The sequence below is a fragment of the Haliaeetus albicilla genome, chromosome 12, assembly GCF_947461875.1.
Source record: "Haliaeetus albicilla chromosome 12, bHalAlb1.1, whole genome shotgun sequence".
Classification (NCBI taxonomy): Eukaryota; Metazoa; Chordata; class Aves; order Accipitriformes; family Accipitridae; genus Haliaeetus; species Haliaeetus albicilla.
The window spans coordinates 13,495,818-13,519,136 of record NC_091494.1 but is presented as its reverse complement, the minus strand read 5'-3'; the positions used below and the strand labels follow the sequence as shown (position 1 = coordinate 13,519,136).

The window sequence follows — 23,319 nt, the reverse complement described above, 5'->3', positions numbered from 1 at the left end:
GATCACAACCTGTGTGTGATCAGGGCTAGTGGTGAAAGAAGAGCAAGAGAAGTGTCCAGGGAAAAGAAGGAAAAGGTGAAAAAACTATGGAAATTAGAATGGGAGAACGTTTTTTCTGGAGACAATGCCTTTGCTGATCACAAGCCAGCAAGTGGTGCTTCCAGGGAGAAGAACAGGGAGATAGTCTCATCTGTGCAGCTGGTACCAATCCTCCTCACAAAATCACATCACATTTATGATCTTTTGTTTATTAACAGTCAAGAGGATTAGGTCTCTCAGTGACCAACTAACCCTGTCGAACTGCCCCTCTAAAAACACTTTAACATCATTTCATTTACACTTTGCAGGTTTCACAGTTTTTAAAATAACTCTTAATTATAAATTAATCTATACCATTTTTAGGACAAGTATTTGGTTTTAGATATGCAGTACATGCTTAGGAACTGTGGTTTGGGAGCCCACCCTCTCAGCAGCAGCCTGCATGTACCATCAGAGTTTGAACACCACAACATGTCTTCACTTTCACAATTCCTTCTTCATAGAGCATTGAAATGCCCAAATATATTGAAATTGCTGGAAAACAATTCATATGTGTGGGCTGGATACTGAAGGCAAGTAACATTTACAAGAAAAAAAAACTCAAGAGATTTTTCTTTGAAGGTAAAAGTTTGCTTTTTCCTCAGTTATATGCACATGCACACTGTAATTCCTTGTGATAAAGAGGAATGGGAATATTTTATTTGCCATTCTAGAAAGAGCCTCTCCTGAAATGACTATCCAAGCCACAGAGGCATGCACTGGAAATAACTGCCCTTTTCCTTGAAGGAAACCATCTTCTCTTGAAGGAAGTAAGGGGGAGAAACTACGTAAGTTGAAGAGCTGTACACATACCCAGGATTCCTTCCAGCAGTGCGGCAAGCAGAACCAATGAAGCCAAGCAACAACAGGTAGAAAAGTAGCATACAGGGAGCAAAACCTGCCACTGCCAACCATCAGCTGCAAGTTGCCATAAAGGAAAGAGAGCTGGAAGGAGAAGGAACATGATCCAGAAGGGGATCACCCCAGCCTACAGCTCTGACCACCAGTTTCCATTTGGAATTGCCTGTCTTAAGGCAAGAGATTTGCCTTGATCCAAACACATTTTGCTTGACAGGCCTGGGCAGAACTTCAGAGGGAAGTCTGGGGACATGTTGTGCACCTCCACTTTCCTCCTCATCCTTCATTTTTGTAATTAACTTCATCCACAGCCACAAAAAAAACACTTTAAATCATTAAGTGACTGATTTTGAGCATGAAGAAGGAAACATAGAACACAAAAGTAGATGTACAAACCACCAAATCGAATGTAGGCTTTCCCAGAGACTGAATAGAACAGGAATTCATCTGATGTAGCAAAATACAAGGTAACTATTCTCTTCACCTCAATCCTTAACAAAGATTTGAAATCGAGTGCTGGAATCTCAGTCACACAACTGCCCCTGGAGAAGGCTAGGCTGTCCTGTTCCTCTCAATACCCCTCAAGCCCTTATTTGTGTTGTGATCAATAAGAGCGGCAGCTGACATGCTTGTACTACCTGACAATGATCAAACATCTTAGGAAAATCTGCACCTGACATATCAGAAATGCCTATAAGAAAATCTGTTCTTGAAAGAAAATTAAGACAGACAATTGTTTCCAAATTAGGGCACGTTATCAGACAGAAACACAGCTACACCCACAGTTTGTCTACAGACCAGCACTGTACCGGCATCAAACTCCTGATCTAGCGAAGTACGTAAATTCAGCACAATTATTCACATGCCCTGTAGTGTTTTAAAAGACCAGGGTCCTCACTGGAGTAATGGGAGAATCACAAACTAAACCTGAGACCACTGCTTGTTTTCAGATCTCTTTACCTAGACTACCAGCAAGAAAAGCAATTTGCAGCAATGTGGGCTAGAATCACATAAATGCATGCTCAATGCTCAGTGTTTAGAGTTTGCCCTGAAAAGAACTGCTTCCTCAAGCCAAGATGTTACTACTCTTTAAAAGAAAGATCCCCTATTTCATCAATTCAGAATTAAGTTATCTCATTACCTGCTGGTGCCCCTGCCATTACTGTTAAAGCTGCCATTGACTTGGTACCAATATAGTGACTTTTTACAAGGAAACGAGCCAATTCCAAGACTGTATCAAAAGGCTGGCTCAGCACTTTCTGGGCCCATTCACAAACAAGCCGGCAGGCCGCAGAGACAACTTCCTCATCAGGACTTTGCAGCTGCCCAGACGGCTCCGCTCCATCCAACTAAAACAAAGAAACAAAGGAGGACAGGTTACTTTAATTTTTAAGGGTCATTAAGACATGAAAACAAAAATAGAGAGCAAATGATGATCAGAAACAAAGAAAAAGTTGAGTATGTATGTTCACAGTTTTTCATGAAATTGGGAGAATGAGATCACATCATCAATATCATCCAAAATTAAATGTCTTAACATTAATCTACTGTTTGTTTCCAAAGGCATTATATGGAGCTGACATTTCTGGAAGAAAATCGCAGAGAGAATCCTAATATCTGGACCATCAACAATTGATGCTCCCTGCATCCAGAGTCTTTTCAACTAAGCAGCCACTGTTACCCAGGAAATGCTTCTTTCACTGGGGTTCCTCTTTCCTAGCATTGACTTAACAAAAAAAAAACAAAACAGTAAAACCAAAACAGAATCAGAGTTAAAAAGATATAGCTTGTGAGTAGCAACAATATGAAAGTCCTCTTCACCTCCTAAATTAGTTCTTTTAATAGCACCGCAGTACATTCTGAACTTTACAGAAAAACATCAAACAATGATTCAGAATGGAAGTATTGTAAAGAAAAATCTTAAAAACTACACAGGTCTTCACTTTGTTTTCAAAACTTCAGACAGAAAAACAACATAATAAATGTTAATTTGCAGAAATACATATAAATAGGCAAGTATATATACATCATACCCCATCTCCAGTTTTATGAAAGTCAAGGTTGGGCAGTGTTGGCATATGCACAAAAGCCTTCTTCCTCAGTCCACTGTAGCAATATGTGAACAAGAATTAAGGTCTAAATCATCTCTGCTTATTAGTTGCGGGATATGAGGAAAGGGCAGTAATTCCTTTAATACCCCTCATAAGCTTTATAAGTGAACTCAACAACAGATCTCAGAATTACTGTCATTAACATAGTCTCATTGCTAGCCAGAATCAAGAGCCTATAAATGGCTGCTTTCTTGGGCAGGTCGTTGGGCTTCTCCATCTCTGCAGAGGAGCAAGTAATGCTGGGCATTATGAATTTTGTTTGATGACTTAGAAGAACCACTAAACCACACCAAGTAGTTTCAATTAGCTATTCAATATTTAAATCATTAACAGAAATTTGGACTGAACAACCTTCCTAAACCAGGCCTAAAACAAGATGGAGAACGCATTTCCAAAAGTTAATCACTGTTAAAAAACATGTTCCCAAATCTAGGTTTTACTTTGAGTTCTTTTTTGCCTCTTTTTGCTAAATTTCCTGACATTTCCTTCTCCTAAGGGACTTCCACAAACTGAAGAAGTTCCCCATGACAAAATAATGTGACTGATGAGGACATTTCTTCCTAAGATTTCACACAATTTTTGTGCCTCTCTCCCCACCTGTGGTAATTCTTTAAAAATATGGACACAAATACCCAGATTTGTTCTTACACTGATCTCATCAAATCAGTACACAAAAATATACTCTCTCCATTACTCTTACTTGTTTATAGGTCTAAAAATCAAATCAGCCTTTTCTCCGCTCCACAGCATTACTCTGGGAGTTCACATACAGTGTCTCTTCTCTGTGACACACAAATCTTTTTCAGGATCACTAATTTTTCACACTCTGTAAATACGTCTGTATTTCGCTTTTCTAGACCATGGAGTTTGCATTTGTTTGCATTAACCTGGATGGAGGATAATTAGAGTAAAATAAATGTAAGGAGGCTAGGTACTAAAGTAAGTGTGAAATAACATCACATTTTAATCATTCTGAATTCGGAACTTAAGAAACAGAACTGAAAGAGAACCCCTGGGTCAAGCTACAATTACAGTATATGGTTTCTTCCTTAAAACTTCTCTAGCTCTAGGCGGAACATCCCTACTAAGTTTTGGACTCCACTGCTAGATAATCCAACACTGTATTTTATGAAACAATTTAACTAACACATAACTTCATTTACTACTACATGGAAGGTTTTTTTCCTCTATGGAAGAAAAAGAATTCTGGGCTGCTCACTAGCATTTAATTCTCTCTGTAAGTGCATGTTTCAAGTGAGATCTTGGCAAAGGCCAGTATTACAGTGCGTCCGTATCATTACTGCTAGTTCTTTTGAGTGGTTTTTAATTAGAGCCTACAAGCACCTTGATGCCTTTTGGCCTTCTAATGCTCTCTCTCCCTTGCTTACTGCAGTGGCTTAGCCTACCCAGCATGTCAGAACAGAGGAAGAGTCGACCCTGGGGGTTGCAGCAGGCAGCAAGTATTACATTACTTCATAATGGTTTCTAACGATTCTCAAGGGGAGGTGTAATTCTCAACTTGGAAAGGACAAAATTCTTGCTGACGAAAAAACTTACTTTGAAAATCATTAACAGTTTTTGGTTTTTAACGGAACACCACAAAGCGTGCTGAAGACTCGACAAACTGCAGCTCAGACTCAGAAAAGCCTGAGAAAAATTCACATCCTTGTAGCCTTTAGACTTAATTATTGCATTTCTTTCCTAGCAGAGCTTCTTGCCCCTACACTGAAGCAGCAGAACACCAGTGGTATGAGCAGACTTTTGCACAGCATTTCCCCCGAATTCTTCACAGTGGCTGCCTGCTAACTGATAAACTAATCTGTCCCAAGATCTGTGTATAGTTCTGCCTGTAACAATTATGTCTAGTTACACTATGACAACATCAGGTTTTAAAGTACTTTAAGGTTTGTATTAAGTTACAATTAAATGGGGTAGGTTTTGCGCACCCTGTGGGATGGACTATTTCTCTAACACAGGGAAGGAGATGGATTCCAACTCTGGGCCCAGGGAACAAGACTGCAGTCAAGAGAGAGAGACAGTGCTCCCCACCCTAGAAGCTCTTGCTCTGAATTGTCTTTCCTATCTCAGGAGGTCTGCACTGTGCAGTGAAGGAAGCCGTCTCCCCGCTCTGACAGCAGGACAAGGCTCGGATCGTGCCTTCCAAGTCTGAAGCCAGCTTTTGTGACAACTTCCCAGTTCCCTCCTCTTTCAAGCAATACTAATGGTTGAGGAAAGGCCGTTTTAGGAAATATCTGTAGCACAGCTTAAAAAGGAAATTTGGCTTCACAACTAACTTTTAAATTACTGGTGTGCACAAGTATAATATAAAAGCAAGAAGTATTCTGATAATTCTGAGCTGTACTACCAATAAAATACCAGTTTCTGCACATAAGGCGAATTCCTTTATTCCAATATCTCCCTTTGCACTAAATGATAAAGCTTCTTTGATTCCTTGCTGCTGTGACAACTAAGCATCAGAACCTAAATTTAAGTACTTGTTTCCAAAGTTATATTTTGCAACCTAACATTACCACAATTAATAATTTTTAAAGAAAGTTGGGAAAGTGTCTGCATTTTTTTATTTAACATTACTTCTGCATTTAGCTAGTAGTTAAGCCATAATGACAGATGTTCTCCAGACAAGTGCAGAAGAAGTTCCTGAGAAGCGTTCTAGCAAAGGATATTTTGATTTGCCTCTTGTGCCTAGACGACGGGCCTTCATATTTGGAAAGACATTTTTCATGATCTTTCCAAAGTCAGCAGCACTTAACGGGTGGTAGCCAAGATTGTCACAATAGCTCCTGCAACAAAGAGAAAGAAAGCGTGAATGGAATCAAAGTTAATACAAGAGGCCAGCCTGCATGCTAGACTACATCAAAGGTTTTCAAAAGAAAACACTTATACCCATCCATATTTAGAACCACATTTAACATTAATGAAGTTATCCACAACGAATTGTATGCATTAAAAATGTATAAACAGAGCTATTAATACCACAGTTTTTGCCTTGTTCTCTACTGAGTTCAAAGACAAGTCATGTGGAGACATAACAAGTAGTGGCATTATTGAGAGCACAGTTAAGATTTACTCCACAACTTAGTTTGAAGCATATGTTTCAATTCACTTATTTTAGGACATAATAAAAGCAGAGACATTGTTCTAGCCAGAAGTACAGCTTGTGTGTGGTAAGGCCTGAAGTCCTGCAGGAATATTTGAAAAGCAGTAGGTAAGAGATTTGTCAGTGTCCAGAGAAAGATTCTGCCTACACAACCTCAATTTAATAGAGCTTAACAGAACTGAATTTAATAAAACATACCTTCCCAAGAAGCCAGCTTCACCTTTATAGGTGTAACATAAACACGTACTGAGGACCTAGTCCTCTTACCACCATACCACTACTGAACTGTGAGAGCTGCTTAATTATAGACATCCTTATATTCATTAACAGTCCTAAATTAACAGAGATTTCAACTGCCTCCGCAAATGTAGATCTTCGTGTGACTGAGTATACAACCTGATGATATAGGGGAATAAAGCAACAAAAGGTAATTATTTTGCTAAGTTTACTTATTCTAGTAAAATGGGGACTGTTATCTGTCTTCAGTTCTCAAAAACAGCAGAAGGGATTTTGTTTCAACATCTATTCAGATGTGTCAACATTTGAGATATTTAAAAAATATCTTGAGGCAGAGAACAAGAATCATTGATTTTGCTGCAAAATGTGAATGTTCTGGACAATCGCAAACGTGTGAAAGCAGAGGAGAAAACCAGAAAATGCTCTGGAAGGTTTACCTACATAGCAAGTGCTTAAGGCTGCACAAAAACATGAATGCCATATTGTTTTTTGCTCAAGAGCCTTGTGGTATTTCACAGATGTTAACGTGCTAAGGCCCAAAACACACCATTAAAGCATTCTCATTCAGATTTCCTACAGTCACAAGGTCAGCACCAGATAGCAATGACCTCCTTTCCCATGAAGAAGAGATGACTGTACACGATCACGTGTGGGCATCAGCAGGAGAGCACAAAAACAGTAACTTCATACACCACATTGCCTGCTACTCTAATTGGGTACGTACATGCAAACAAATCTCTGCTCATAAAGGAAGAAAGAAAGAAAGAAAAAGCAGGACTCCTGAAACAGGTGTTTCGTTCCCAGCATCACCTAGTAAAAACAGTAACAATTAGCAATGGCATTTGCATCCAAGTCAGCCAGTCAAAATGTCTGCTCTGAAAACTGTAGCTCTATAGAAAGCATTATGTACTTTTTCAGATACTTCCACTGCATTTACTTTCTCTGTAAAAATATTCGTTATTACAGAGTAAGTATCTGCTGCTTTTACGTAGGTATCCTCCACTTGGAAAGCACCACCACAAATGTAATGATTTTGATGGTGATAAACAGCAGGATTTATGCTATTTGGTTCTGACATTTCCCTACAGAGCTTGCGTACGTCTGCTTTCCCCAGCTACCAGGCCACTCCGTCCAAACCAGGAGATGTTGCCTACAACCTGGTATACAGTAGCCATTAGTCTAGTTTCTGTATGGGACATCAAGAAGGTTTTTATCCAATTTATATACCAACGTATTTCATTTCTATGCATGTCAGTCACAGAATCTGGACTCTGGATACGTCCCTTTGAAGTTAATACAAAGGAATACTTCTGCCTCGCTGCACCCTCTTAGGAATCAGACATTGCTTTATGTGTAATAGATAGATCTCCGCGCGCTTTTTTTCCCCCCCTTGCATCTTGCCAGGCTCCAATGGATTTTAACTTTATTCTGAGAATTCCTAAAAGGTGGGTCTTTGTCACTTACTGATGCTGATTACAGGACTTTTAAGTCTCAACTAGCATGCACAGGAAGGCTCTCTGAATTTCTCTGCCACAGTCAGCAGTATCTTTGAAACTCAACAATGTCAGCAAAACAAAATAAAAAAAAATAACGCAGCAAAACAACAGGACTAGGGACCTACCAATCAATCAACTTTTAAGTTAAAATTATTCCCTCCCTAGGAGAAAATAAATAAATAAATAAATCTGTTCCTCAAGTCTAGCACATCTGTTTCAAAACAGTTTCTTGCTAGCAGCAAAGCATACACTTACGTGGTCCCCTCGTATCCTTACTGGCAGCTCCTGCAAGCTTGTGATTTTTGAGCTATTATTATTATCATGTAATTTCAGTTTTCAGACAGATCATCCCATATGGCCCCTCCTCCTCCTGGCTCGGCCGAGAACCCTCCATGTCCATCTGTGGTCTCTCATTGACTTGACAACACACACCAGGAGTCTCTTCCCTGAAGCTCTTCTCTCTGCTACTTGCACTCTTGGCACATTGCTGAGCCCAGGAGCTGTTTTGCTTATTTGAAGGATGGGTGGGAAACAGATGGGGGGAGGGTAGGTCTATGCAGAGACAAGAATGACAATGGACACGTGGCTGCTTATGTTCCTTTGTACAGAGCTCCCCTAGGTGATAAGGAGAAAAGGACTTTTTTTTTTTTTTGGTAAGATCTTAAAATTAAATGTACTCAGGACATAAAATACACTGGGAGTGCACCTGAATTAAACCACAAAAAAAGATTAACCAAAAAGCCAATGAAGAAGTCAAGCTATGCAGCTTAGCTTACATAGCTTCCTGGGCAGAAAAAAACATTATGAATAGGAAACGATGAAGAACCTATTGCATGAAACTAAACAAAGATCTTGGCTTATCCAATCAAGCAAAACAACTGGTCTCTGAAAATGGGTTAGAGTGAAGAACCTGAGGAAGAGCTAGACTCTCATTAAGCTGATGAACAACACTGGCATAGAAATGAGTCAAAAAAAATCAGGTAGGATGGAAACCAGGTGTCTGAAAACCATTAGAGAAATGAAATTGCAAGTCAGACTCGCAAAAGCAGCAGCAGAGGTGGGAAACAACTGCTTTAGATTGAGTTTAATCAGCTTTTAAAAGGAATATATAGGTAGTTGTTTACAGCAGAGGACTGAACTTTACAACACAATAGGTCCTATCCCGTTCCTATCAGGAAGTTTTATATAAAAACACTGGTTAAGTGCTATCAAACAAGACTAGCATGTATCTTGTGTCTTTTATTTAACAGACATGGTATTACTATACCTACTGCCCTCTTCTGTGCTACCTTCTGAATATTCTTCTTTTAACTTGTTGGTTAACACTCTCAACACTTAGCACACATAATAGATACATCAGGTGGCATCAAGTGGCCCAACAGCCAGTAAAGCAAGGATTAATGACTTACAGACTAAAGGAAAGAGATACAGGATGACTGAAAGACCTCCTAATCCGTATTAAGCATAACAAGTGAATCTTCAGGGCACCAAACTTAAATATGAATCAACGACTTTCCTTGCGTCACTGCAGTAGAAGCAAGATAAGAGGACCCAAGTGTTTACTGAAGGCTCAACAAATCATTTTGTGGGCAAACAGGGATTTTTGCCTGCCTAAATACTGCAGGACTGCACTTAGACTCAAAATCCTAATTCTCTAAACTCAGCTAAATCTACACCTGGCTGCCTCCAGAAGGGTGTTTACTGATAGGGAGAAGATACCCAAGTAAAACTGACTTACAAGAAAACATTGAAAGGATTTGATGGGAAGCAGCATCCATTCTCTGCAGGCTAGGTAACTTGTCAGGCAGCTCCCCATGAGTTCCCATAATATTTTCCAGACTGTATTCCCCCATAACTCCCAGAGGAAGCTGGCAGATGAACCATGCGTGCCCGACAGAAACACAGCTTCCTACAGCCCAACTTATTCTGTCAGTGCAGGCAGCATCACAGCACCAACAAGAGAGGTGAACTAGCTCTCACCTACCTCCTTTCTGAAATTCAGCTGCAAGCTCTCAACCTTCCCAAGTGCTACTGCCTTATATTATGATGCATTTTTCATTTATTTTATCCCTTTCAAAAGGGAGATGAATCTATTTACTTTTATCCAGTTAGAGACATGAATTCACAATTAAATAGAAGAGTAAGAAAACAGAAGAGTCACTGTGTTGAATAAGCTCAACGAGAAGAGGCTACTGAAACATGGAGGAGCTGGAAACACTATCAACACTTGCCAATGGTGGACTTGGTGGAGTGCAAGCTTCTGTCTTTCCCTCTTCATAGAAAAAAATACATGAAAGGTGACACAGAAGCCCAGTAGTTTTGCAAGATTTATTTTGACCAAAATTTACAGTAGGAATTGAGATGCTGGTATGATGCGGCACTCTTCTGAAGCCTTGTGACTCTGATTTATATGTGCAGAGTGCATAAGCTTGCTCACTGCGAGCACATGCAACATCTATCTTTGCACATAGAGGAGAGAAATGGTAACTTGTTAATATGACAGAAGTGAGTTTTGAGAGGTCTTAACACCCTTAGGTAAAAAAAAATAACTTATCGAAACTAACTCTCTTATCTATTTATATGCCTGTTTCCCCACCTCCCACTCCAAGACTTCTTTTCCTTTGGTGTGCAAGAATAATTCATGAAAATATTCAAAGAAACTGAATGTTTTAAAAACAGATGCTTTCAAAGGAGAACAGATTCCAAACATTTGATATTTTCCTGAATATTTGCTTACCACCCTTATTTTGTTAGGGAAAAAAAATACAATACACAAATACTTGATGCAGCTACATACAAAAGCCATCCAAATTTCACACTCCACAATCTGTAGATGATGATTTTTCCGGGCATCTGCAGCTTGGCACAGCATGGAAGCCAAGCAGATTTGTTGCTGAAGCAGGCCATAAATTATTTAATAAGAAATATATTTAAGAATAACGCTTCCATCTCTCTCCCGCACAGCAGCTGCCGCTGTTGCTGTGTCTGCGCAAGCGGCTGCTGCTTGGGGATTGGCCACCCCAGCACGTCTGTGCCATTGGCTGTATTTCCAGGCTGCGTCACCACTCCAGTCGATGGCAAGACTTCAGAAATAGGTGTGTGCATGTTTATCAACCCCAGGCAAGCGAATGCCATCATATTTCAGCTCAGTCAGAGTAAAAAACTTGACCAGAGAGAGTTAATTAAAAGGAGGTATTTGCAGAAGGCAACCCTGCCATAACAATTACTAAGGGCTGAATCTTGTAGGCACTTAGGAGAAGGGATTCAGCTCGCTGCAAATTACTGTAATCGTTCAGATTATGGAAATATTCATACTAGATCATAAATCTGTTATTCATCTTCAAGCAAATGGGCTGAAGATGATTATTTTTTTTCCTCCCTGTAGGGAATGTTCTGTAAATGAATACAGATCCAACTTCCATCAGACAGCTCCCTCTCCCTTGCTACTAATCACTTTCTCTTTACATGGTAGCTTTGAGACTTGACAACACAGACTCACAGTGGCCTTGGTTACTGGTTTCATACATATTCAGATATATCGTGCCTCTGTAGAAATCAGGTTTGCTGCAGGAAGGTCCAATATTTATGCATTATCCTGGAAAGAAAGGTGTGGCGGGCTAGATCATATGTGCAACATAGCTGCATTTCCAGGAGGAACAATTCAACCCCTCATCCTTGTTAAGGCAGTCATATACGTACGTATATACAAGTAGACCAAAACGTACTGTAAGATAGTAACTGGTGCTTTTTACCTGTGCCGCTCTATCCACAAAACAAAAACAATATTCATACAGTTATTTACTTGTTAAGAAATACTTGTACCTTTCCTTCAGCATATATAATGCACAATTTAAACATCACAGTCTTATCTTCAGTGGCAGAAATAATGAATACAGTTTGCCTCACTGTAGCTAGTACATTCTCAGGTACATTAGTATATAAGGCCTTGTTCTCCTGTATCCACTTGTACATGTGTATCAGTGGAGTACCTGTACAGCCAGTGTCACAGAACTACCTATGCTTGCTACAGTCATATGTATGGATCCAGTCTGGGAGCACTCACTTGTATTCATCGTAAACCTCCTGCTTGGGAAGGGAAGTCTCAGGGTGCTCTTCCAAGGTGTTCCGTATCCACGAGAAGGCGTGCATCTGCTGGGCACGGCTGGACGACATGGCGATCTGATCGCTAGTGAAAGAAGAAGCAGTGCCAATGAAGACTTCGCTCCATAGCTCCTCCTCAGTTACAAGACTTAATCATTTTCTGCCTACACAGGTGGAGAGACACCAGAGACAACGAGGGCCAGTACCTCACAGTTAGGCATTCCTTGAGGCGTGGGCAGCAGTTACCACCCTCTTTCATCCACAATTTAACGAAGAGACTCCACACTCCAGTTCTTGACTGATACACAGCCGCGACTAGACAGTGATGTGTGAGAGTTCATCTACTTCCCCTCTTAAATCTATTGCTCCTTGCTGACTACCTCTAAGCTTTTGCCCACTCAGTTTACCAGCTGCCCTTTGGAAACTCCCAACTTTCCCAGCAGATGCTCAGAGTGCTTCCTGCAGGCACCTGCCTGCCTATAACCATCCTACCGGGAACATATACTAATTTTGTGATGTTGTGATCTGCAGGTTGGTTTTCTAGACCCTCCTTTAGTCAAACAAATGTCACCAGAAATACCATTAGTTCCTTCTTTCCCCCACCATCACATTTGTGGTGCTATATTATCACTTCCTACATAAAAAGCAAAGGAACGATTACACTTAGGCTGCAAAACACTTCCTCTGTTGACTCTTGCATTTTAGGAGGTTTATATTTACAAGCTATTCATGCACTAAAGATTCCAAAGTTAAAAAAACCCCAATCTTGAGGAAGAGAAGAGTCCTTAATGTTTAATAAAGGCTGCTTCTGCTACCAAACATGTCATGTGAATGATTCCTCAGCAGATAAGTGCCACAGGAAGTAAAGTATGTTTTCAGTATTAGCTGCTCACATTCACACACTCACACACATACCTTTTGTCTCCATTGTTGGGACCCGAAGGCAGCTGAAGGTAGAGGTAGAGTTTCTCTAGGTCTGTAAACTTCTCAACTTCTTGCTAGATAACAAAGGTGTTTTGGTTAAAACAAAACAAAAAAAAAAAAGGGGGTGAGGGGAGGCAGGGGGAGAAAAAGCAAACAATAGAGTTGAGCTTGACAGCTAAAAACTGTCATCTGACAGTGCATTCCTAAATAATATAATTTTAAACAAGAAAATATTTACTTATGTGAAAGAATGTGACTGTGAACACTCTGGGACTAGAATGATTTTCTATTTTTTTTTTGCACACCGTCACACACCAGAAAGCACTTGTCACCATTACAAAATTCACATGCAACAAAAACAAAATCTGTAAAAATGTCAATAACAGATCACTTCTGTAACCAAACATGTAACATGAAAACCTGTCTTCTCAGAGCACACATGAAGCACCTCTGAGAACGCAGCATCAAAAAGCAGCTATGCTGTAACAACGTGGGATGTCAGACCTGATCCTGTGATCCACTATATAGTAATAGTTACGCATCACAGAGTTCAATGAAGACTATGAAAATCTATCTATATACATATGTATTTTTTTTTTCCTTTGGAAGTCAGAGTTATTGAACAGGTACTGAAGACAAGCCATTCAGTTAGCATGAATCTCAGTGATGCCAGACTCTCCCTCCAGAGGATTCCAGATGGGGATCAGACACAAGGGGGAGTTTTATCTGGTGCATGCGAACAGCAATTGCTACATACAAACTAGCTTTTGGTCATCTGAAACCAGCTAGGTGGACTTCGAAATACTAGGAAAATCAGTTGTGGTAATGTGCTCAGGTCTGCTCAGCAGCAGTGTGAGTAAAGCCATGCATCAAGGACCAAATGGGTTCTCCTTCAGGAAGACACTGCAGAAGCAATGCATGAGGTGGTACACCATCAGTACAGAGTCAAAGACTCACATGATCCCCTTTTTAAGTCAGAATACAGCTTTTGGGTTACAGTTAATTCTGTTTTCCTTTACTCATGTCTTACTGCCAATGTAAGCTTTTCCAAAAGCAAGGGAAAAGAAGAGAGCGGGATCAACAGCTAGTGATACCTGGCTGTTGACTTCAGCAATGAGCAGAATAGAGAGTGGGGAAACTAAAAAACCTAAACTTCACTTCAAACCGGGACTCCCTACCTGCCCCAGTCCTGTCCAGATACACTTTGCTTCAGCTGGCCCAAAATTAACAGCAGTACTAGAGAGGGGCGAGCTCCCACTTCCCCTCCGCCAGCTTTGCACCCAACGCACAGGTCCCCTCCCTGACCCCAGACTCTGGGCAAGGACCGGCAGGACGTGCCGTCCAGGGAAGGGTGCTGGCAGAGCACGGGGACTTGCTAATCCCTGCCGTCTAAACCCACCACAAAACTGCTCCACAGAACTGGGCCACCAGCGATGCGACAGATGTTCTCAGAGCCAAGAGAAACACTTCCAGCAGCAGCCAGGTAGCAGACACTGGATTGGCTGCTTTTATAAGCTGCAGCAAACCACAACATTTGGGTTTTTTTTTTTCCCCTCTGATAAACTCCTAAAATTTGCTGACACTGATTTCTGCACGGCTCTACAGCAGCTTATGCAGCAGTGGTGCTCAGACCACCAAATACCCAGAGAGTGCATTTTGTCAAATTCTCTGTTACTCCTTTCCTGCATAAATCACAGCATTTAGACTGGTGGGTTTTCCTTTAACAAACCCATTACTGAAAAGATCAGCGTTCTGCAAAGAAATAATTTACAGAAAATTAATAATTTATTTATGAAAAGATAGAAATTTAACAACTGAAAAAAAATTTGCACTTCTTTATTAGACCTCCTCTTCTTTGAGGAACTTAGCTGCTTTTTGTTTTAAACAGCAAATGCCAAAGCAGGACACCAAAGGACGCAGTTCAGGTGAGATTACCTTGCATGGTAAGTGCTAATCCATGCAGCAAAAGCATTCCAAGCAAAACAGAAAACCCTTGATGACTCTGACACTGAGGTGGAAGACAACCTCTCACTTCCAAATCTAATGTGCCATAGTGCAACATAAAGGGCAAGGTTTTAGAAGAAATATTAAACCTTTCATCAAAAAATACTGAAGTAGTCTCAGTGGCCACTGCAGTTGAAGCAACTTCTGCTGTGTCCTAGGAGAAGGAAGGGGCTGCACAGAAGGGCCCTATCTGAGCCATGGAGGCTCTGCTACACAGGCCCCATCCATCAAACACCCTAATTAAAAAAAAAACAAAAACAAAAACCAACAAAAAAACCCAACAATGTATGTGTAGAGAAAGAAATTTGCCTGGGATTATGTTAGCAGAGCCTTTTCCAAAGGATGCAAGCAAGCCAGTGACTCTCTCATCAGCAAAACTGCATCCCTAGAGCTGAGGCAGCTGAGGATTATGGCTTTCTCACATCCTCAGCAGAAGCAGCTGGACAGTGATATTATCTCAGTGTTTTCACTCAAAACCCACTCCTCTCCATGCCTGGCCACAGGCTGCACTTTTCTGCACAACCCCTCCAGCTTCCAGTGATGGCTGCAGGGAAGCCCTGGTGAGGCAGGACCTCCTCTAAACAGGAGAGTTAACACACAGCCAGGAGTCACAGGCAGTTCACAGAGGTAATCCTACCTGGGTGATAATTAGATAAACCTAAGCTTATTAGATGAAACTGAATCTATTTAGAGAAAAACCATCTTAAAACTGAAGAAGTGGCAGTGAAGAGATGGAGTGTGACAGTCAGTGCAAGCAGATTCAGGAAACATGTTTTGCTTAATTTAAAAATTTGTTAAACATTTCTAAAACTCTCAAAACCTGGTTTACAACCTCGATAAGTACAACGACCTCTTCAACCTCAGCTGACATCCACCAGTTCTCAGTGCTAAAGGTCTGATGAATTCAGTAATAACTTTGTTACTGCAACTGTTCAAAGTATCAAAACTTTCAAATTTCTTAATGCAATCGGAAAATAATTTGGGAAAGTGTAGGAACATTTCAGCAGGCCTACTGACTACTGACCAAGAGATTCCTTCATCCTGAGTTTTTTCTTTGTGCTAAGTTGGATGCATATGAAAATTAATAAGAAGAAACAAACCACAAAATATACTCTAAGTTTTCTCCACCACCATGCCCCAAATAGGTCAATAGAGTGGAAAAGAATCAGAGCATCAAAAGGAAGACTGCGATGCTGGCATCATCTTGGACAATTTCCCCTTTGCGCAGCCTGTTAAAGCTTATGCTACAGTAGTTTTAAAACCCATACAGAATGTAAAATGTCTGGGGAATCCTTTTCTGCTACTTAAAAGGATCTAAGTAACAATTTTGCTTGAAGTTTCCTGACCTTGACTGACTGGTTCTATCAAACCAGATGAAGACTGTCTAATTCTCCAAAGGCTATTTATAAACTGTATTTCTTGAAGCTGCATTAGAAAAATGCGTAAGCATGCTAAACTGCTTGCAGGACTGAGGTGTAGAGCCATCACAAAGCACCACCTTTGTTACTCTTGCTCTTCACACGTTGTATTTATTTCCTGTAATTGGAACCACATTAAATAAAGGAAGATTCAGTGAAGATGGGGAGCAAGCAGCGTTCATACTTCTTTTCACAACTTGGCTTCAATTTAGCCAAAAATATATAAAGTACTCAAAATATCTGAGTGATCTTATATTCTGAGACAGAAAAACTGAGGACAAAGAATTAGAAACCACAAGTCACAGCTAAGCAAAGACTTTCAGTAACATATAAAGGAGCAAAGATCTTTGATACTTTTGCTTTGACAGTTACCAAATATATAGTTCTCTACAGAAATGTACAAAATACGTAGCAAACAAATTAAACCAGAGATCCTTTTATATTTACGTTATCAGTGACCACATAGATCTGCTCCAAATGAATCTGTCCTTTTGCTGCCTAAGAAAGACACAGAACAAGGATCTCTTAGGAACAGATGCAACTTTCTTTTTCATTCTAACAGGCATTTTGATTGAGCAAATAAACAGCTGTGAAATAAACCATGATGGCCAAAATGGTGTGGGCTGGTTTTTTTGGTTTTTTTGTTAATAAAAATAGCAGGGTTTGACATCTGGTTCTATTCTGAGACACACTAACTAGACGCTGAAACTTTTCGCAGCACAGAGACAAAGATCAGCTCAACACAGAATGTGGTTAAGGACTTAATCTGTGTTGTAGGAAACATGAGTTTATTCATGTTCTTGCTTGAACCAGAAAACCTAAAGATTTGAACGTGAGACTCCAGAATCACAGAATATCATTTAAGGTTTCCTGACTTTGGTTCTCTCTATCTGGTTTTCTCTGACTGCTGATCTACTGTCGGGTCACAAATGTTAGTGAAGTTTCAGCCTAAAGTTGTCAAAAGGGTTTACCATGGGAAAGCTCCAGGGAATGTGCTTTTTCTGGATGTTTTAAAGAAGAAAATATTTTGTCAGAGCAAACTTTAAATATGATAGAAGAATAATGTACTACGGAATGATTAGAGGACTTACAACTTCTGTAATGAACACAGTGAAAAACGGCATTCAAATTTGAACTATTTCGTATTTCCACAATGAAGGCTGAATTACAGGTTATTTCTGTCCTCAAGTTCTGGTGAAGAGGAGCTGAAGGCCAGGGGCAGTGCTGCAAGCTTCTTGCAAGACTACTATTTTAGAGAGCATGGACTGATCTTAGTATTTCTTTCCACTTTTTGACTATTTATAGATAACTATACTCTAATCGAAGTAAAAAAGGCTATGCCAATGGCAACATAACTTGCACCCACTGGCAGACTGGTTCTAAAACTTGTCATAGTTCAGCAGAACAAACATCTACTATTTAACAACCAGACTAAGAATAGCAAAGTAGTCAAGCAATCGTCTCCCACTTTGTGAACAGAGAAACAAGAAGCAAAGGTTAAATAATTTGCTCAAGGTCAGACAGCTTGTTGGAAATATGATCAAGACAGAAAATAGCCAATACTTGAAACAGAACCTACTATTCTAAAAAGCTGCTAATAAATACTTTTGATATGGTTTATCTGAACAGAAGCAGATTTCAGGTGCTAAATATTCCAAACAAGCCCTAAAAACACATGGCAGCTTTGTACTGACAGTGTCCAAGCACAGCTGCCAAAGCTTCACAGAGCTTCTGCCTGTCTCCTGTAGGGCAAAAAAGACAAGTGACAAGCTACCACCTTCTCTGCAGCAGGACCAAGGCACACTGCTTCAACAGATCTTACACACTGCTGCTGCCCACACTGTAACTGCTCCAGCCATCAGCAGCTTTGGTTTTCATGGCCATCGATCCAGCACACTCTCACCAGCACTGACCTCCTTTTCAGAGGACTAAGGAAAGAAACCTTAACCTTCTTGCTGAGCAATTACATGGAGCATACCATTTTAAAAATCAGGTTCAAGAGTTCACTTAGTATGTGGCAACAAATATAACAAGTGAAGTCATAAGAGAATCTACTGCTAGACATGTTTACTACAGTTAAAAAGATGTTATAATGAATTTTTAATGGCTGTTTACACCACAATTCTTGCTAATTATCTTTTTTGGATTGCACAGCATACAATGATTTTCTTATGATCTTCCAGAAACTGACAGTATGTCATAATGTAAATGTGCAGTATAACAACTAAAAGCCAGATAACTTTGGTCTCTTGTATGAGTAACTGCAGTCCCAGTGCCCTTATACTAGATGTTTTCTGTAGTCCTCTGCTGCTAGCTACCTGCCCAACAAAGGCTACTGCCACCACCTTTGTTTCTTCTTCCCATTTCTCTCTTCCTTGCCATCCTGTGTTGAACTAGGCAGTGTATGTGCTAAAGAGCTTTGTGTGCAGTTCTGCACCCTGGGGCTGTAACTGGTGTTACCAAACACAAATGGCAACAAGTGTAGCCTGATTTTTCTCTACTGGTGTTTTTTCTTTGAAGACTGCCATCAAACTGATCAAGTTTAAATGCTTTAAGGTATCACCAACACCTCCCAATATAACTGAAAGCTAGTCCCAAATCTCCTCCTTAGAGTAAGGAGGGAGACAAGGGACAGACATTGTCCCTTTATGCTTCATGAGACTGATTCAAAGGCCCTGAAAAGACCGTGCACTTAAAGGAAATGTTCTGATCTGCCCATAAGCTTGGAGTTGGACTTTCTGCAGGCAGCTGGCACCCCAATTACAGGACCGCTCTGACAAACCCATACATATTCCACCAAAGAGGCAACCTGCTCATCTACCTTCTGCAGGAAAAAACTGGACAGGGCTCCAAGGAAAGCTCCAAACAAGTTACATAGAGCTATATAGTCATGGCCTTTTAGTTTAACATACTTCGAGATCTGTCTTGCAGCTCATAGCTTTCCAAAGCAGGTAAAAATGCAGATGCCATTTTGCCAGAATTCAGCTTAATCTTTATTTCCTGAAACTATTCTGATCTTGGATTTGTCTTTTTTAAACTACCTGAACAGCATTAGATCTACCTTTGCTAACCTAGAGTGGCTTTTCCACTGTTGACAGGACTCCTCTGAACTCATCAGCAGGACAGAGGAGGCAGCATCTGGAACAGAAGATTAGACCATCAGGACACTGCTGCTCTGTTCCAAGTCAAGCTACGGAGACTGCTCTGCGTCCAAGAGCACTATTAAGAAAAATAACTCGTTCATCCAACGGATGAGACCTACTCAAATGAATGGGCTCATACGACCTGATAATCCCTACCTCAGTACCCTAGGTGCGCAAGTCTGCAGAATTTAATGCAAGAATAGTCCTAGTGTAATTCCATTTTCTTAAAATGGATTTTCAAGAAGCAGATGACCATTTAACCTCCTACTTACTTACTCCCTCTCTGATGCTACTTTAGGAAAACCTACCCCACTTGCCCATTTTTCACCATAGAAAAAACGCGTTACAAGAGTTTTACAAGTGCAATTTTGCAATTTGCCCTTTTACCACTGAAGACTCACAAGCAAAAGAAATTAATATCTTAAGACACCTGCTTTGTGTTCACAAATGTCAATGAGGGATGAAGTAGACAAAAACGACATTTTTGCATAGCTATTTTAGTCGGATGCATCCAAGAATTTTTAAGCACAGGCAAAATTGGGTCCAAAGTTTGTTTGCAATACAACAATACAGCTTACTTTAAACCTCTTACCACAATAAATTAAGACAACATTTTAAGGAAAGAGAATTCAGTGCCATATGAATTAGCCTTTGATAATGTGACTTTAAGGAGTATTCTTACTTAGCTCAGCCATACAGCTGAACAGATTCTATTTGATAGTATCCAGATGGTTGTCTATGTCATCTTTTTATCTTACCCGCTGGTTCCTTCTGGATGAAATGCCGAAGGTAGCAAGTCAGAATAAGCAGTCCCTTCCAGTCTTAAGATTTATGAACTCAGACTCTGATTTAAACAAAGTCACAACCTGCTCACTATTAAGAACAAACAAATAAAACCTCTTTCTGAATTAGTGCTAGATATTTGCTTCCCAGAAATAATCTCTGATCACTGCCTAGAACCTGTTATTTTAATGCACAAAGGAAGATGATGTTTATGCATTTCAAGAGCTTTCCTTCTTCAAAAAATGATATATCTCTCTGTCCTAAGTAGTACAGCAGTGCTAAGAGGACCTGTACTGTTGCACATTTCTAGAAAGGTACCTGAGATGGTGTGTAACTTTTGAGGTTAGCAAGTTTTAAAAAAAAACAAACCAAAAATCTGATAATTATGACACCTGCAAGATTTTCACAGACCAGGATATTAGTCCTGGTTTTGTGCAAACATGCAGTTCAATCTAGTTCCTTCCTTAAAATGTAGTACTGGCCATGGATTGATTTTTTTTTCAAGGAAAAAACAACAAAAGCAATAATCATTGTCATTAAAGGCCTAAAGAGCAATGGAACTTGAAGGCACAATTAACTTCTTGCATACTCTGATCTGTGCAACACATAATCTTGCATTTAATAAAATCATGCTTACAAAAGCAGTAAGTCACCTTTCTGTGCTGTATCTATACTGACAGTTCTACAAGTGGCAATCACAGTCACTTGCTGCTGGCAATGAGAGGTCAATAATTCCATGGAAAACAAACATCATGTATTTTTTTTTGGCAACAGGAACTGATTTTGATCATGTTTAGTGGTAGTACCTTAAAGCACTGCTAAGGAAAGGCTTCATAATAGCTGTCAGTCTCCAGAGCCATCTAATTTGGTCTTGCAGTTTATTAAATATTAAAAATCATTCTGGAGTTGTACTTACCAAAATGCAGTCCACTTTAGATTGTACAGTTTTGCTAGACGCAAGGGAAGAAAGAAAGAATAGAAATCTTGAATTAATCTAAACAGCAATGACAAAAACATTACATATTAGAATTTCTATCACTGTACTAGAGGCTTAATCGCCTGCTGTGAAATATCCTGCTAGTCTATGGAAGAATACTCATCCAGCTGTTTTTTTGTAGGAAGTCACCCCAAACTTAACTGTTTGTTAGACTTCTTGCTGTTTTGCTCTTATAAATAAGAACTGTATTTCTTTTTAATGAAGCATCATTGCAACTGGGAGCTATTATCCCGAGTTGCAAAGCAGCCAGGATGGATGTCACTAAAAGCTCTTCCACAATTCAGATGCCTTTTACTTGTTCATCTGTAAACACAATTAACACCCCCCTCTCCCCACACTTCGGTAAATCCCACCAATTCAAGGCATTTATTTCTAGCTTTCCAAAGAGCTGCTACAAAGCAGACAACTGGTATCCCACTGGCAACTTAGGAGTTTTGCATGTTAGTCTCACTACCTCCCAGTTGGCTTATTAAGACGACATTGGGTGGGGACTGAATTAAAGTATGCCATCAATGACCTCAGTACATGTGCCAAGGAGTGCAAACAGTATGGAACTTATTATACTGCATATAAACACACCCATAAGCAGTTTTTGTGTTTCTTAAGGGTGCTGTATTTCACATGCTTGGTCTGACTGCATTAGCTGAAGGCATTTTATCACTGCTCGAAGAGGAGCAGGAGCTTTAACATGCAAAAAATGAGTCTTTACTGCTGGCCACCTACTGAACAAGAACTAAACAAGCATTTTTGGAGTTCAGGGAATGAATCTTTTCCTATTAGAATGAAACACAATTCAGTCGCCTGTTAGCGCAACAAAACATCTCATTTCCAGTTATTTTACTTCTCTACAGGTGCTACCACATACAAAGAAAGGCCGAGTAAGGCATCTGATGGATATACTAAAATCATAAGTAAGAAACAAGCAAAACAAACAGCTCCAGTGTATGGGGTGATAGGAAACAAAGCTACTGAACCAGCATCAACTGTTGTATCAGATGCTGAAAGAGGCAGGAGCTTGGTTGTCCTGCTTGTTACAACACCTCACCTTGAAACCAGAAGGTCTAAAAATCTGTTCTGCAGGTCCTGCTAACACTGACGCCCCTTCCCATACAGGAACTGCATATGCTATAGTGACATAATGTAATAAAAAATTTCAACAGGTAAGAATATACGACAAGTCCACTGAAGCAGATACATCAGCAGACATCTACTTCAGCTGACTGTGTAGGAGAAGACAATCAGATGGGTCGCCACCCAGGAACACCAAGAAGGGAGTAAAGCAGAGCTGTTGGGGATTTGTGAGCACAGGGAATGCTAAGGATGGTAAAAATCAGAGCTTTTCCTTGCCTTAGGGAAGACACTCACATCTACCGTAGCAACTGAAGAAGTTAACCCAAACGTCATCTCACTCTTCAAAAACCGCCTTACTAGAAAAGTCAAAGGACACCAAGCATGGAAAACTGCTGCTGCTAAGAGTTATCACTGCGCCTGACCCAAAGCTGACCAAGGCATGCTGACCAAAGTCATGCTGAGACAGACGGCTGCTCCAGCAGCACTTCTTTCACCCCAGACTCCACCTCACCCCACTGCCTCCTGCCCTTGGCTCGGACTCACAATCCCTGTGCTGCTACAGACCCACAGCCTCTCCTACAGAGCAGCGCTCATGGCAGCAGGCAACAGAGCTCAGGCATGTATGTCCATTTTTGTACCTAAACCTTCTCTATGGCTTCACGTCCTAGCTTAATCATGTTAAGAAAAGCAGCATGGAGGATAAGGGGTTGTAGGGTACAGGCAGATCAAACTTAGTCCAAATACAGCCTCTACTCTACAGACTTCCAGACGACATTGTGCACTAGGCTTTTCAGGAGAATATGCTTCAGCCAGCATGGTTTCCAGGTTCTGCCAAGCTGCGCATAAGCACGCCCATTTGCATTAATATCTTCTTCTTGCAAAGAGAAAGAGGCAAGTTGCCAGGAGGCAGCTGGGCAGGAGATCCCTAGAGCTGTCCTTTTATCTCCAAATATCAGTCTGAGTCAGTAAATGTAAACTAA

The 23,319-nt window shown here is 40.4% G+C and overlaps 1 protein-coding gene across 2 annotated transcripts in view; it reads right to left on the bottom strand.

Moving 5' to 3' along the window:
* Window positions 1–23,319, bottom strand: part of RFX7 (regulatory factor X7) — a 53,093-nt gene that overhangs the window by 8,315 nt on the left and 21,459 nt on the right. Inside the window, exons 2-7 of one of the 2 annotated variants that reach the window (XM_069798164.1) lie at window positions 21,188–21,221; window positions 12,915–12,997; window positions 11,962–12,084; window positions 5,722–5,848; window positions 2,970–3,044; window positions 2,078–2,285 (exon numbers count right to left, since the gene is read on the bottom strand). In XM_069798164.1, coding sequence (XP_069654265.1) covers window positions 2,078–2,285; window positions 2,970–3,044; window positions 5,722–5,848; window positions 11,962–12,084; window positions 12,915–12,997; window positions 21,188–21,221 — 650 coding nt within the window. Of the gene's footprint in view, window positions 1–2,077; window positions 2,286–2,969; window positions 3,045–3,747; window positions 5,576–5,721; window positions 5,849–11,961; window positions 12,085–12,914; window positions 12,998–21,187; window positions 21,222–23,319 lie in introns of those variants that run through there. The other variant, XM_069798166.1, reaches the window with a different exon arrangement.